Here is a 12,778-nt window from a genome sequence, read left to right as displayed (position 1 = left end):
ATTTTTTTATTGCTACTGTTATTATAATGAGGCAATGAACTTACAAAAACATAAAATCATCAAATAAATAAATTGAATTCCATCGAACACGTAATGGAAGGATACTGAACCAAAATGGCGATGGTTACTCACCGTAACGTAAAGAATAATCAAGTATTACAATAATTACAGTATTTCATCCAAAAATGGTATCAAAACCAATGCGTATATCCGGATCGGATTTCCGGATGATTACCAAATGATGATAAAGTCGTGAGGAACTAGCGTAAGTTTTTGTATCCTGGAATGTTACGATCTCCTTTTAAGCTTCGATGCTGTCTATGAACCTCGATAATCTATTGATAATCTATCTTCGATCTGTCTATGATCCTTGGTTGATAAGCTTAGTGAAAGTTTGACTAAGTTGAGTTTGTGAGGTCCCAATCACAGAGACCGAGCACTTCTAGACTCGACTTTTATAAGACCGGACACTTTTAGACTCGACTTTTGTAAACGTATATACACAAGAGAGTTCTACTAGACTCGAAAAAAATCAAGATGAATGGAAAAACGAGCAGAGAGGGGAGATTGTTAAGACAAGATGGACGCGCACTAGTGCCCCCATCTGCAGCACCGCCTCTGCCCATCCATCTTACGTGTTGTTACCAAGCATACACTAAGATAAATTTCGAGTAGCAACTTCAATCACAAAGATATGTAATATATAAAACATATTTATAATAGTAATACTATTTTGACTAATTTCATTTATAATTATTTCCACTATCTGTCTATTTTGTCCGTAACTGTATGTGTGTATGTGTATTAATAATAATAAAAAATCCTTTATATTGGATTGATCCTAGAAAGTCCCTGCCATTTTTTTTTAACAAAATTATATTTACAATATCTTCATCAAAAACAAACGAAATTTAAATTTAAAAAATGATTTTGAAGCTCTACTTTCAAAAGGTTACTGTTTTTTGAGTTTCTGTGAGTTTGGTAATTTTTACATACAAAAAACTACGAGTTGAAAAAGATGAAAAATTTTCTTTTAACTTCTATCGTTTGCTAAGAAAACTTTCGCGAATTTTTTCTTAGCAAACGATAGAAGTTAAAAGAAAATTTTTCATCTTTTTCAGATCGTAGTTTTTTGTTTTGTAGTTTAAAGTTTGTCCTACAAAATCGTTTTTTAAAAATGTTTCTCAGATTTTTTGTTACTGAATTATCGCGAATTAAATAAAAGGAACATTTTGACTTTGATTGCTTATAACTTCATTAAAAACCATCGTATCGCAATTTAAAAAATCAATTTTTAAATTGCTAAAACTTTGCTCTATTGAATGGTATTATAACAACAACAAGTATATTCTATGTATAATTTTTAGCTAAAAAAAACGACACGAACATTTTGAGCAAAAAAATCCAATATTTAAGAAGATTAATGATATTTAATAAAATATTGGATATTTTTACTAATTGTATCTTAAAGAAATTATCATATTCATCAATATCTGATTAATATAATACACATGTTATATTGATTTAATATTAGAGAAAAAAATATTGACAAAGATTGGTAAAGAAGATTAAATTTCGAATGAAAATCGCTAATTTATAGAGTAATTTATGAAAATTTTACAGTCAAATAAATGTAATCTGTAGTTTAAATATAAAATATAACATTTTTATAAACATAATTAAACATAATTAAATATAACATTTCATAAACTAACAGTTTATTCACGTGTGCAGTTTATAACAAGTGTAATTTATATAAACTAATACGTATGAGCATGTATAAGTCAAAAATCTGTCACACGTTTTCTGTATCATGACTTGATATGTTTCTCCAATTTCATTCAATTTTGTATCAATGACAGACCGACAAACTCTCTATTGTGATATTAAAATGTACGCTTTCATCATAGATTCCCAGCGGAAATCGTAGCGGTGGATGTAAGTGGACGAGGTTTCGAAAGAATGTCAATGAGGAGAAGGTCCTTGCTGTCAGGACCAGAGACTCAGGAAATGGCGGTGAAGAGGAGATCGCGACCACGTAGGCCGAGAGGGAAGAGACGAAATACGATCGCCGGTACCGATCAAAAGGAGATTCGACAAGCTATTGGAGGGTTAGTGTCTTGCCATAATTGATCCTTCAAACCACTCTAAACTGAGAAATTTTGAGAACTCTAATATTATTTGTTTTTACGACTCATTTAATTACTACCTACTTATATTAGATTATGAACAAACGTTTTTCTATTTTGTATTTCGTGTCCGAAATTAATATCATTAAAATTCTGCTTTGCAAAGCATTATTAGGTTACACGAAAAGAACAGTTTTGTTAAAATGTCTAAAAGTTTAGTTAGATGCAAATCAAAATTCTGAATTTTATTAGGCTATCAAGATAATTATGTAAGACGCTCAAATTAGTTACTAAAATGTCGAAACTTTTTGCTCATCATACTACATAATTATTTTGATGGCCAAACAAAATTATTTTCTAATCTATCTATTCATATAAAGATCTGTTTACATAAATGTCCTAGCATAAGTATGTGTATGCTGCCTCCGCATTTAAGAAGAAAAAAACTACGTTTTGTATATCATTTAACTTTTACTTATTTTTTTAGATTTTTTTTCAAAAGAAAGACAATATAGCTATTACAAGCAAAATGTTCAATTTTTTAATATTTTATTACTGTATACTCGAACTAACAGAAGTACATATTAAAAATTATTTACATGATCTCATAACGAAAAAAAAAAAAATTTTTATATAACAGTAAAAACTCACAAAGTCAGAAATAAAGTTATGTTCTTTACAATTAAAAATGAAAGAGAAATTTCGATAGAATACAACATCGCTAATTAGCCAATTCAAAATATTTTCATTAGTAAAGTAGTGAAACATTATTAGGCATTGATCAATGTGTGCTATCAGAATGATTTGGATCTTCCCCCCCCCCCTTCCCCGTATACGTCCATGTGTACATAGCTGAGTTTATCTAGTGTAGTATGTGTATGTGGCCGAATCTCATACAATATCCGGTTAATCGCACGCTCAAACTCTTCATTTTTTTAAGTGTAACGTAATGTACTACCTTTCCGATCGTTTTGAAAATTAAATATATATATGTTTTACTAGATAACTCGAAAATCATTTTAGTAAAAAATGGTAGTAGTATCTCACATCCTTTTAAAAAAATATATTAAAAACTTTTTCCAATCGGTTCTTTTTTTCGAAAAAAAAAATTTCATAATTTTTTTTAAACATCGCATTGAACCTCATAACATATTTTTTTTCGTCAAAATTCGTCCATTAAAAAGAAAATTCGTCTTATCGATTTTCAGTTTTACCTTATAACTCCTATCAAAAATTTTTTTCAGATATAATATTTTGCGAAATTCATTCTTGTATCGCTGTTAACTTATTAAAAATTAAGTAAAAATCTCGACCAGATAAATGCGGGGACAGCATACACAATACATATATTTATTCTGCTAGGCCCTTTTTGAGTATTTTGTGCAAAATCGTTCTTTTCGTGTACGAGCTACTTAAATTTCAGAATTAATGAACATAATTTTGTTAATCCTTCATTGTTTCATGTTTCATGAAAATAACTGTTTCAAAAGATCTATTTCTCGATCTACAATCTGTATAATGTAAATAACTTTTCATCATCATTTAAAAAGAATTATTAAAGAATACTAAGAAATGCCTTATTCGATCATTTAAGGGATTAATGGACCAATCGTAGAATGTTCAACATCTCTTCAACTTTTACGACATGATAAATATACTCGTATAATCAAGAAGTATGCATTTTACTCGGACATCTTATCGCAGCGGTTCTGTTACTATAAGGACATGGTTCTGGAGATCTGTACCTCGAAAGTCGGCGATTTGTCACGCTCGATAAAGTGCGCTCATATTTTCGTAGTCATCCAAGCATGAAGAATCTCCCTTATTCTTCCTTTGTACTCCCATTGGCATGATAATAATTTGAGATCATCTCTCTTTCTTTCTCTCTCCGTATCATTGCCGTACGCTATCGCATGTGAGACCTCCCACGGGCTGTAACAATCTAACTTACGTATCAATTGAAGTATACACGAATATAATAAATCTGTAACAAAACCATCATTATATATTATGGTTTATTCAATTAATCATAACATGCTCGCGCGTGAATCTGTCGCGCTTAAATTCTTAAAACGTACGATGCAAATCGCACTCACTACAGTACTTCACATCATGTTCATGTCATTGAGATTATTTATCGTTGTAGGGAGACGACTGGCGACGAGCCCGAGGAAACAATGCCAAGTGCCACGCCGAGAACGCATCGTTCAGCGAGCACAGATGTCTTGGGCTCCGTGAAAAAGGATTCACCCACGGAAAAGAAGTCACACTTCAACACGCTGAAGGCGTGGGGTATGTCCAGACTGAAATTAATCAGTCCGAAATCGAGTCAACAACAACAGCAGCAGGAAATGACAATAATCAGCGTGGAAAGAAATGAGCAGGCTCAAGGTCAAACGAGATCGCCGGAGGAGATCAATATTTACGAGACGGTAACTACAAGGCGCAGGAGAGACAAGTCGCACGAGAGGAAGCCGAGTTCATCTAGCTCGAGTGGTAAGAGTACGGCCAGCATACCCATGTCAGTACCGAGCACGGACAACAAACAGCCGAGCGTGAAATTGCGCGAGAGCGCCGCCCAGAGGCGAGAACGACGGAAGGGCAGCAACCGCGACGATGCACCGCATTCGAGTTCCGGAAACTGGAGCGCCTCATCCGAAAGCGGAAGGGCCAGTATCGGCAGCGAGACCACCACTACCACGCATCAGCCTAAGTAAGAAGTCAAAAACACAATACATTGAAAAAAAATATATAAAATTTTAATAAATATTTATTTGAATAGTTTTAAATAAATGTTTAGTAAATGTAAACATATACGTACTTATTTGATACAAAAATCATTAATTTGATTTAACTATTATTTTTTATTGAGTAAATATTTATTTACTGTAAATAAAATGTTTACGTGTTATTAGTACTATTCAAAGAAATATGTATTAAGATTTAGTAAATTTTTTTTCAATATATTATCTCAATGTTCACGTTCTGCAAAATGTTTATTTTGTAACTGTTGATATTTTTCTTCGTATTGAATTATCTATACTTTTAGATTTATATAGAGATATGTATAATCCTATCTCAACGAAGAAAATTTGCGATATTGGCGGAAATCTTGTATTTTACTGATTGCCAATTGCATATTTCTAACGGTCATTGTTTTAATTCACTAAAAATTACAGCAGATCTTTAAAATGGATTCTAGATATTTGAATGCCTAACAAAACAATCAATTATAGAAATTCTTTAAACTTTATACGAAACTTATTATAATTAAAAGAGATTATTAAAAAAGGGGGTTAAAACATTTCGAGAATTGAGCACGAACTTGATATATTTCTGAATTTCAATGTTTTTGCTCAATTTTTGAGCTGTTCCCCAAACGCCATAAATTTTTAAATAATTTTATCCAAGAAGGCAAAATCTTAAAAAAATATTTCTTTTACTTACGTCCCTTTTTGAGTAAAAATCTTTTTTAAACATTTTTCTTTCAATTATTTTCGTGAATTGAATTTTGTCCTCAATTTCTTGAACTAGAGATTATGAATTACGAAGAGATTATTTTAAATTAAAAGAAAAATTTACATTAATTCGAAAATATATATTATCTCAGATCCACGACGACAGCTTCTATCGCCACATCCTCTACTTCCCTAAGTCACATGAGGCGATTGAAAGGAAGAGACAACTCAGCCTCGTCTTCGGTAACTTCTGAAGGCACTCTAACACCAGATATCATACAAGACATCACAGTGATACCCTTTTCCGATGATGGCGAAACATCGTCGGTATATTCCTGTGACACGGAAGGATATTATACTTCGTTTCACATGGACTCGGGCCTGAAAACTCTTAGAGAGGAGGAGACCTTGCCACAGAGTCCTTTGACCAAAACTAATGACATTGGCTCGGATCCCACTTCGCCGATTGTGGAGAACGAGTACGAATTGTTTGGCAGAGGATCAACTTCCACGACAACTAGCTCGGCTGGAACGGTTTGCACTGCGCTTATGGCACCACCGCCTCCCGAGCGCAAGTCCAGCCTCACAGTTGTTGCTATGGTAAATTCAAGCTTCAATATTTTAATTGTGATAAGAGAATAAAATAACGAAATAAAATTGCAAATTAAATTGAATATATATATATATATATATATATATATATATAAAATATATAATATATATTTCTTAAGAGATAAAAAATCCTATAAAAATGGGACAAAGTTAAATAGATGAGAAAAAAAATAATTAATATTGAATTTTATACTAAAAAATGACATTTTTATATAAATTATATTAATTTTTAATAATATAACATCAATATCTCTCGTGCATATAAACAAAATAATCCCAATTTCAATTAATTTTCGTTTTTCTATTTAAAAATGAACACGTTTCTTAAGATTATTTTTTTTTATTAAATTAATATAAAAATCCTAGCATTAATCTCTATATTAAAATATATAAAATATATTTTCTAAGAATTGTATTGAGGCTATGATAAGTGATAATGTAAAAAAAAGAAGTGATAATGTACAGTGATAATATAGATAGAATAGATAAGGCAAAAAAGGAATAGAAAGATAGAAGGAACTGCGTTGTCGGGCGCCGCACTGCTTCAGTAGCATGGATGGCGGCGATCTATGCGGTGCGGTTGCCAAGCAACTCCCCATCCACGCGCGCGCGCCTAACAACTGCGGATGACGGACGTAGGCACTTAGCGGCAAACGAGACGAAACGTGCTTATTCGCTGATCTTTAAAAATTAATATCTCATTAATTATTGCAAAAATTGCAAAATGGTACAGGACTTTTCGATTCACAATCAGTTTAGTTCGCTCTATCTGCTCGCAAGAGCTAATGCAGTTATTACTGTGTATATGAAATACCCTGTATATGAAAAGAATAAATTAAAAATGGGCGATACAGAAAAAAATCTCCATATTTCGTATCATAATGTATCGTAAACAGAAATATTGATATACCAAAATATTGGTTGGATAATTTGCAATATTGCTGATATCACAATATGGATTCGATATTTCTATTTTTAGGCGATATGCGCATCAATATGCGTATCGATATACGTATTGCTGATATCGATATGCTTAAAAAATCGATCTTTTTCAAAAATAATTAGAGATAATTTTTTTAGACTATTTCATCGATTTTTTAAAATAATTATTTCAAAATTTTTTTTTTAATTACATTACACACACCAAGTTCTTACTGCGCGACAAATGTCGTAACGTTCTGTGTGTACTGGGCAGAAACATAGGGAAACTAATCTAAAAAGTTTAATAAATTTTACATTAACTTTCAATCCAATCTCAATCCATACTAAAAACGGGCTTAACAAACCGTATTGAAACGAAAGTTCGATGTTTCTGTTTAAATGTTGGCACACGATATTGAAATACAAAATATCGAGAAATATAAAATGTCGAGAAAAAAGTCCAAAAATATCTATCGATATTTAAAGTATCAGCGCTGTATCATCCATCTCTCTAGAATAAATTGCTATTGTATTAAATTATTAACTATAATCAAATTTAAATTTGTATAAAATTATTAAATATGTATTTATATTCTTATAATAAACTTAGTATAATATTTATTAGAAATTTTATTAGAAATTATGTAAGTATTTATCCTTCGATCTGTATTTTTAATATATTTAATTTTTATCGACAGGTTCACGGTCAAAATGGTGGCGAATCACCCGATAGCGGCCACAACACATCCTCATCTCCCGTCGAATCTGCTTCAAGTCCGGCCTGTACCGGTCGTTCCTGCTCCGAGTTTGAATACTCAGAGTCTAGCGATCTAGAAGGCTGTGAGAGAATCGAGAGGATTCGCTCGAAGACAGCAATCACAACCAGTCGGATTCCGTCGATGTGCGTAATCACACCACCCGTATCCGACGACGAGCACGCGAGAGAAACCGATCAGAGTGAAAAAAAAAACGAATCAAGGAGAATTGAACTTCAGAGCGGCGGTTCAGTGTTAATGTCTGCCACTGTCGGTACTTCTAAGATGGAAGTGATCAATGGCCAAGACAAAAATTTATATGCTACTGTACAGGTGTTGCCGGCGACTGCTAGTAATGACAGACCGCAGACAACAGCGACGACAGGCCAGACATCGTCGTCGACCAAAATTAGTCCGCTGAGTGGAGTTCTAGGCAAACTTCGCGGCGTACTTCCGGGCAAGAAGCACGTCACGAAGCACAACGCCGTGCAAGAGCTCTCGAATGCAGACTCCGGCGACTATGTGACCATAGCCGACGTGAGAAACAACAATGATAAACATCCCGCGGGCCCGATTTCATCACCGTCGTCATTAGGCATGACCACTGTTCGACCAACTACCACCTACGCCAATTCCGACATCTTCAAGAAGGACGCCGAGTATGTGAGTCTGAGCGAATTGCCGAAGAAACCGGATTCATCGTTAGAGAGAAAGAGACAGGGCGCTCGAGTCACTCTAGATTCCGAGGGCAAAGTCGTCTACTCTTCTGATAGCCTAAAGAGAAGAAAGGGAGCGCACACGACATTTAATCCAGGTACTTTGATTATTATTCAACATTCTTTCAATATTCTTTCTATTAGCCTGATCTATTAAAATTAAGAATTATATAAAGATTATGCGTTTCGCGACTTTCTTCTGTATCTAGATCCATTTTTGAAATGCCAATGTTTCGTAAACCTTGCAGTCCACTTCATCAGGGCGAGGAGCAGCCTGATACTAAGTAATGATGAAGTGGACTGCAAGGTTCACGAAACGTTGGCATTCCAAAAGTGGAGGAAACCCTGGTCATGGAGGAAATCTGCGAAACGCATTTTATATAGCACCTGTGGAAGAATATTATCAAAATTAAGAATTTTTTCATTATAAAATTTTAACTTAAATTTACAAATTATATATTAAATTATATTAAGTTACTAATAATATTTTTTGTTTCCAACCTAAATTTCGACACGCAAAAAGAATTCTAATGAAATTAACTAATCAACAAAATAAATTATCAAACAAAATAAATAATCAAACATAATCGTTAACTTAGAACGAATTCTTTAGATTAGATTTTCTAATCATTAAAATTAATTCTTTAGATTAGAATTTTTTAATGAAGCGCATTTAATTCAGCTTTTCACGCAATACGTTTAATATTTAGGTCCTTTCGTGAGGGAAGGAGTGTCACCAAGTCCATCGCCATTGCTTCATCGCGCAATACCGAATATCCGCGCCGTCACGAAAAACATTGATGTCGTGGATGCTCCGAGCATTAAAATCACACCACCAACATCACCTCAGCTGGGCAAGCTAATCATTCGGGCAGCGCGGAGTCCCGATTGCGCGATTAGTCCGGATTATGTGCGCACGCCGACGACCGTGGTCGGTCCCACGAGCCCGAACAGTCCTCACAAACAAGTCCGTGGAGCTTACGTCAACGTGCAAGGTGACGAAGGTAAGACGTCCAGCACTGACGAGCACCGCGATTGCCGCACTGGTAGATTAGAGGCATTATGCACTGCGATCGCTCCGTCACGCTCTAAAGATGAGTCTAGACAGCTCCCCGGCAACCTGACTCCCGCTCTGGCGCCGAGTAATAAACTCCCGGAGCCGGATATATTCAGGATCTGCCATGGAGACTCTCAGATTGACAAACAAACAAAGCGCAAATTCGATCGCGACGAGAACCATCCGCCAATGCTCAACGGTGATACAGTTGAGACAAGCGTTCGCGTGATCGCTCCGTCAAAAGTCAACCACTCTGTCGGTCTTAATTCCGCGAACTCGCGATTAGACTTTGAGAAGTCGGGTCTTTATCCAAAGATCTTGAAAGTAACTGGCAATACGCCTAAGTTAGGTAGAAAACTACTGGTTTCGGATCTTGATACTCCAAATTTTTGTAGAAAAAAGCCTAATTCCGATAATCAAAATGAGAATACGATACTCAATAATTGCGACATTGTTGATAAGAACGCGGCTGTCGATTGTACGGACTTAAATAATCAGACTGCAAAAAATTCCGATTCAACGCGCGGCGACAAGACAGATCGCAAGGTGAAACGTAGCGAAAGTTATCGCATGGCGAATAGTCCGATTATGTTCATCAAGAAACTCTCCACGAGTAATCAAACAGAGAAGTCGTTCAAGATTTGCAGGACGCCCTCCGAGGAGCTACAGGAGGAGTTACTGAAGGAGAGAATCAATTATCCGGAGACAATCTCCAGTCCGGAACCACGGGTCAATAACATGATCTTTGATAACACATCTTTGGTAACTGTACCTCTTCAATCAGTGCCAACTAGTCCTAGACCGAGGGCTTTGGATTTAGAACCGGCTAGAGTACTCAAATATTCTAGTAACGACACAGAAATCTGGTAAAGAATATCACGTTAGCGTGGCGTTACATTTTAATATTTTTTACAATGTTGATACGGCACTAAATCTAGATTAATTCAACTATTTAACAATTCAACTATTTAATATTTCTGCTCCTATTTTATTAAAGTTGATCAGTTCTATAAAAAATATGGTTGTGTATTTAACACCATGTTGGTATTCATATCGTGTTAATACATAAAACATCAAGATGATGTGGATTGAAAACCCTGGTATTTAATTAATTTAACCATTACACGCGCTAACGGTTAAATTCACATCATATTAAATTCATATCGAGACCAACAATTAAATTCAACATTAGCACAATGAGAATTACATTTAATCACAATAGCGTTAAATCTACAGCTATATTTTTTAAAATGTATTATACAAAATTTTATATCTAGACACAAGTACTAAGGTACTTCTGCTAAGTACTCTGCTGAAGACATAGATATTTGGTAGAGAACATTGCATTAGTGTGCAACATTAGTTTTGCAATGCTGACATGAAGCGAGAGTGATAAGATAATGACGACTACTGCAGATTCTGACATAAGTCGAGTCGCGTTTAGAAAAACATACGCGCGGACGAGAGTTTTTAATCAAGAATAATCATTATACATTGAAAGAGTATGATAATGAATGATACGTAATATACCTTATGCTTAAAGGCACTGACAAGTACATCTGTACTGGGGCATAATCTGCTTCTTGAGAATAATTCTAATCACATTAATAAATAATAAGTTGCTCAATGAGTGAAAAATGTTGTAAATATAAATTAGCTTGAGAATAATTAATTTACAATTAAATATTATTTTCATACAATTTTATTTCTAAAAAAAGTCAAAGTTAAAAAGTTACAGTAGAATATAATTTTTTATAAGTAAAAGTTTTATTATTTGATAAATATTTTTATTTCTAGAAAGAAAAAAAATTTTTAATATTTTCATTCAATCTTAATATTCGTGAAATTCGAACGAATTTCAAAAATAATACTTTGAAGAAAGAAATATCTGCATTATTTTAGAAAATTATCTGCGTTAAAATAGAATATGACTTAATAAGATTACAAGAGTACAGAATATCGCAAACTTTTACTTTTTTTACAGCAAATGATATCTCGAAAATCGATGTTTTTACTGTCAAAGGTTCGACGTGATAACTCTACAGAGAATTATTTCGATGCGTTGAGACTTTGATACCTCGAATTTGTTAAATAACGGTAAGATCATCATATAAAATAGATCGGAGGATGAGCGGGAATCATCAAGGTCTAATCAGATAGAATTGGAGCGAGAAGTCGCGGGGGAGATATCGGCACAACATGTTATGTAAAAGACGAAATCATCGGATCGAAGTAATGTCATTTTTACAAATTGATGCATAGGGACAGAAGTCAACAAATGAACTGTTCAACAACGATCAAGAGAACGAGATCGACCAATTTTTTTCGCTCGCGAATAAAGATACAGACAGGGAGACATGCATACCGATCACGTTTTCTCTTATCTAACACTCGTGTCCGATCTTTCCAGCTGTGAGTCGGCCGACGATCCCCGCGGTGCGTTTAATACTTATGAGGAGATAAATCTTGAGCTTTATTATCAAAAAGTCCTTATGGATGGAATATTTTAGAGTTTATTAGTTTTAATTAATAAGAGGGAACAATGCGTTTATTTAAAAATTGAATAATAGAAAGACTACTCATTGCGAAAAAATGCAAAAATCAATTTCTGTATGTTTTTTCGCAATGAACAAATTGTATTTTTCAAATTTTTCAATTTTGATATTGATTTTTCTTAATACATGCTCAACAGATACGCAGTTTTGAAATGTTAGCAATTAAATTATGATTTTCGTCATTCCGACTTGTTACGCGTAAAATTAAATCATTTTGTTTAAAATAAAGTAATAGTATTTTTCGAAATTGGGGCATTATAAATTAAAACAAAGATTATAATGGAAACTAATTAAATAAAAACCAATTAATTAAACTTTTTCATTCATTTATTAAGATTTAAATAAAATATTAAATCGCCAAACTCTTTCTTCGACCGATGAAAAATAAGAAATTATCACTTTGAGGTGACGAATAGACAAGCTTCCGCTTTAGCAATCCGCTGGAAAACTCCCATGAAGTCTTAGTTAAAGACTCACTTTGTTAACCCTTATCTGCATCGCCGCTGGCTCAATAAGCAACGCGAATTGCATCAGACGTGTGATGTTTATCCCGACATGATAATAGCCGGGGTGTC

At 33.9% G+C, this 12,778-nt stretch overlaps 1 protein-coding gene across 1 annotated transcript in view; it reads left to right on the top strand.

Moving 5' to 3' along the window:
- The window catches only part of gukh (NHS actin remodeling regulator GUK-holder), a 132,649-nt gene that overhangs the window by 101,346 nt on the left and 18,525 nt on the right, over window positions 1-12,778 (top strand). Inside the window, exons 4-8 of the mRNA XM_087409880.1 lie at window positions 1,911-2,111; window positions 4,276-4,842; window positions 5,740-6,187; window positions 7,819-8,689; window positions 9,302-9,595. Of these exons, the coding sequence (XP_087266006.1) occupies window positions 1,911-2,111; window positions 4,276-4,842; window positions 5,740-6,187; window positions 7,819-8,689; window positions 9,302-9,595 (2,381 nt within the window). The remainder of the gene's footprint in view (window positions 1-1,910; window positions 2,112-4,275; window positions 4,843-5,739; window positions 6,188-7,818; window positions 8,690-9,301; window positions 9,596-12,778) is intronic.

This window comes from Acromyrmex echinatior, chromosome 9, assembly GCF_024713525.1.
Source record: "Acromyrmex echinatior isolate Ae372 chromosome 9, ASM2471352v2, whole genome shotgun sequence".
NCBI lineage: Eukaryota > Metazoa > Arthropoda > Insecta > Hymenoptera > Formicidae > Acromyrmex > Acromyrmex echinatior.
Note: the sequence above shows the minus strand (reverse complement) of the source record. Positions and strands in the feature narration are given on the sequence as shown.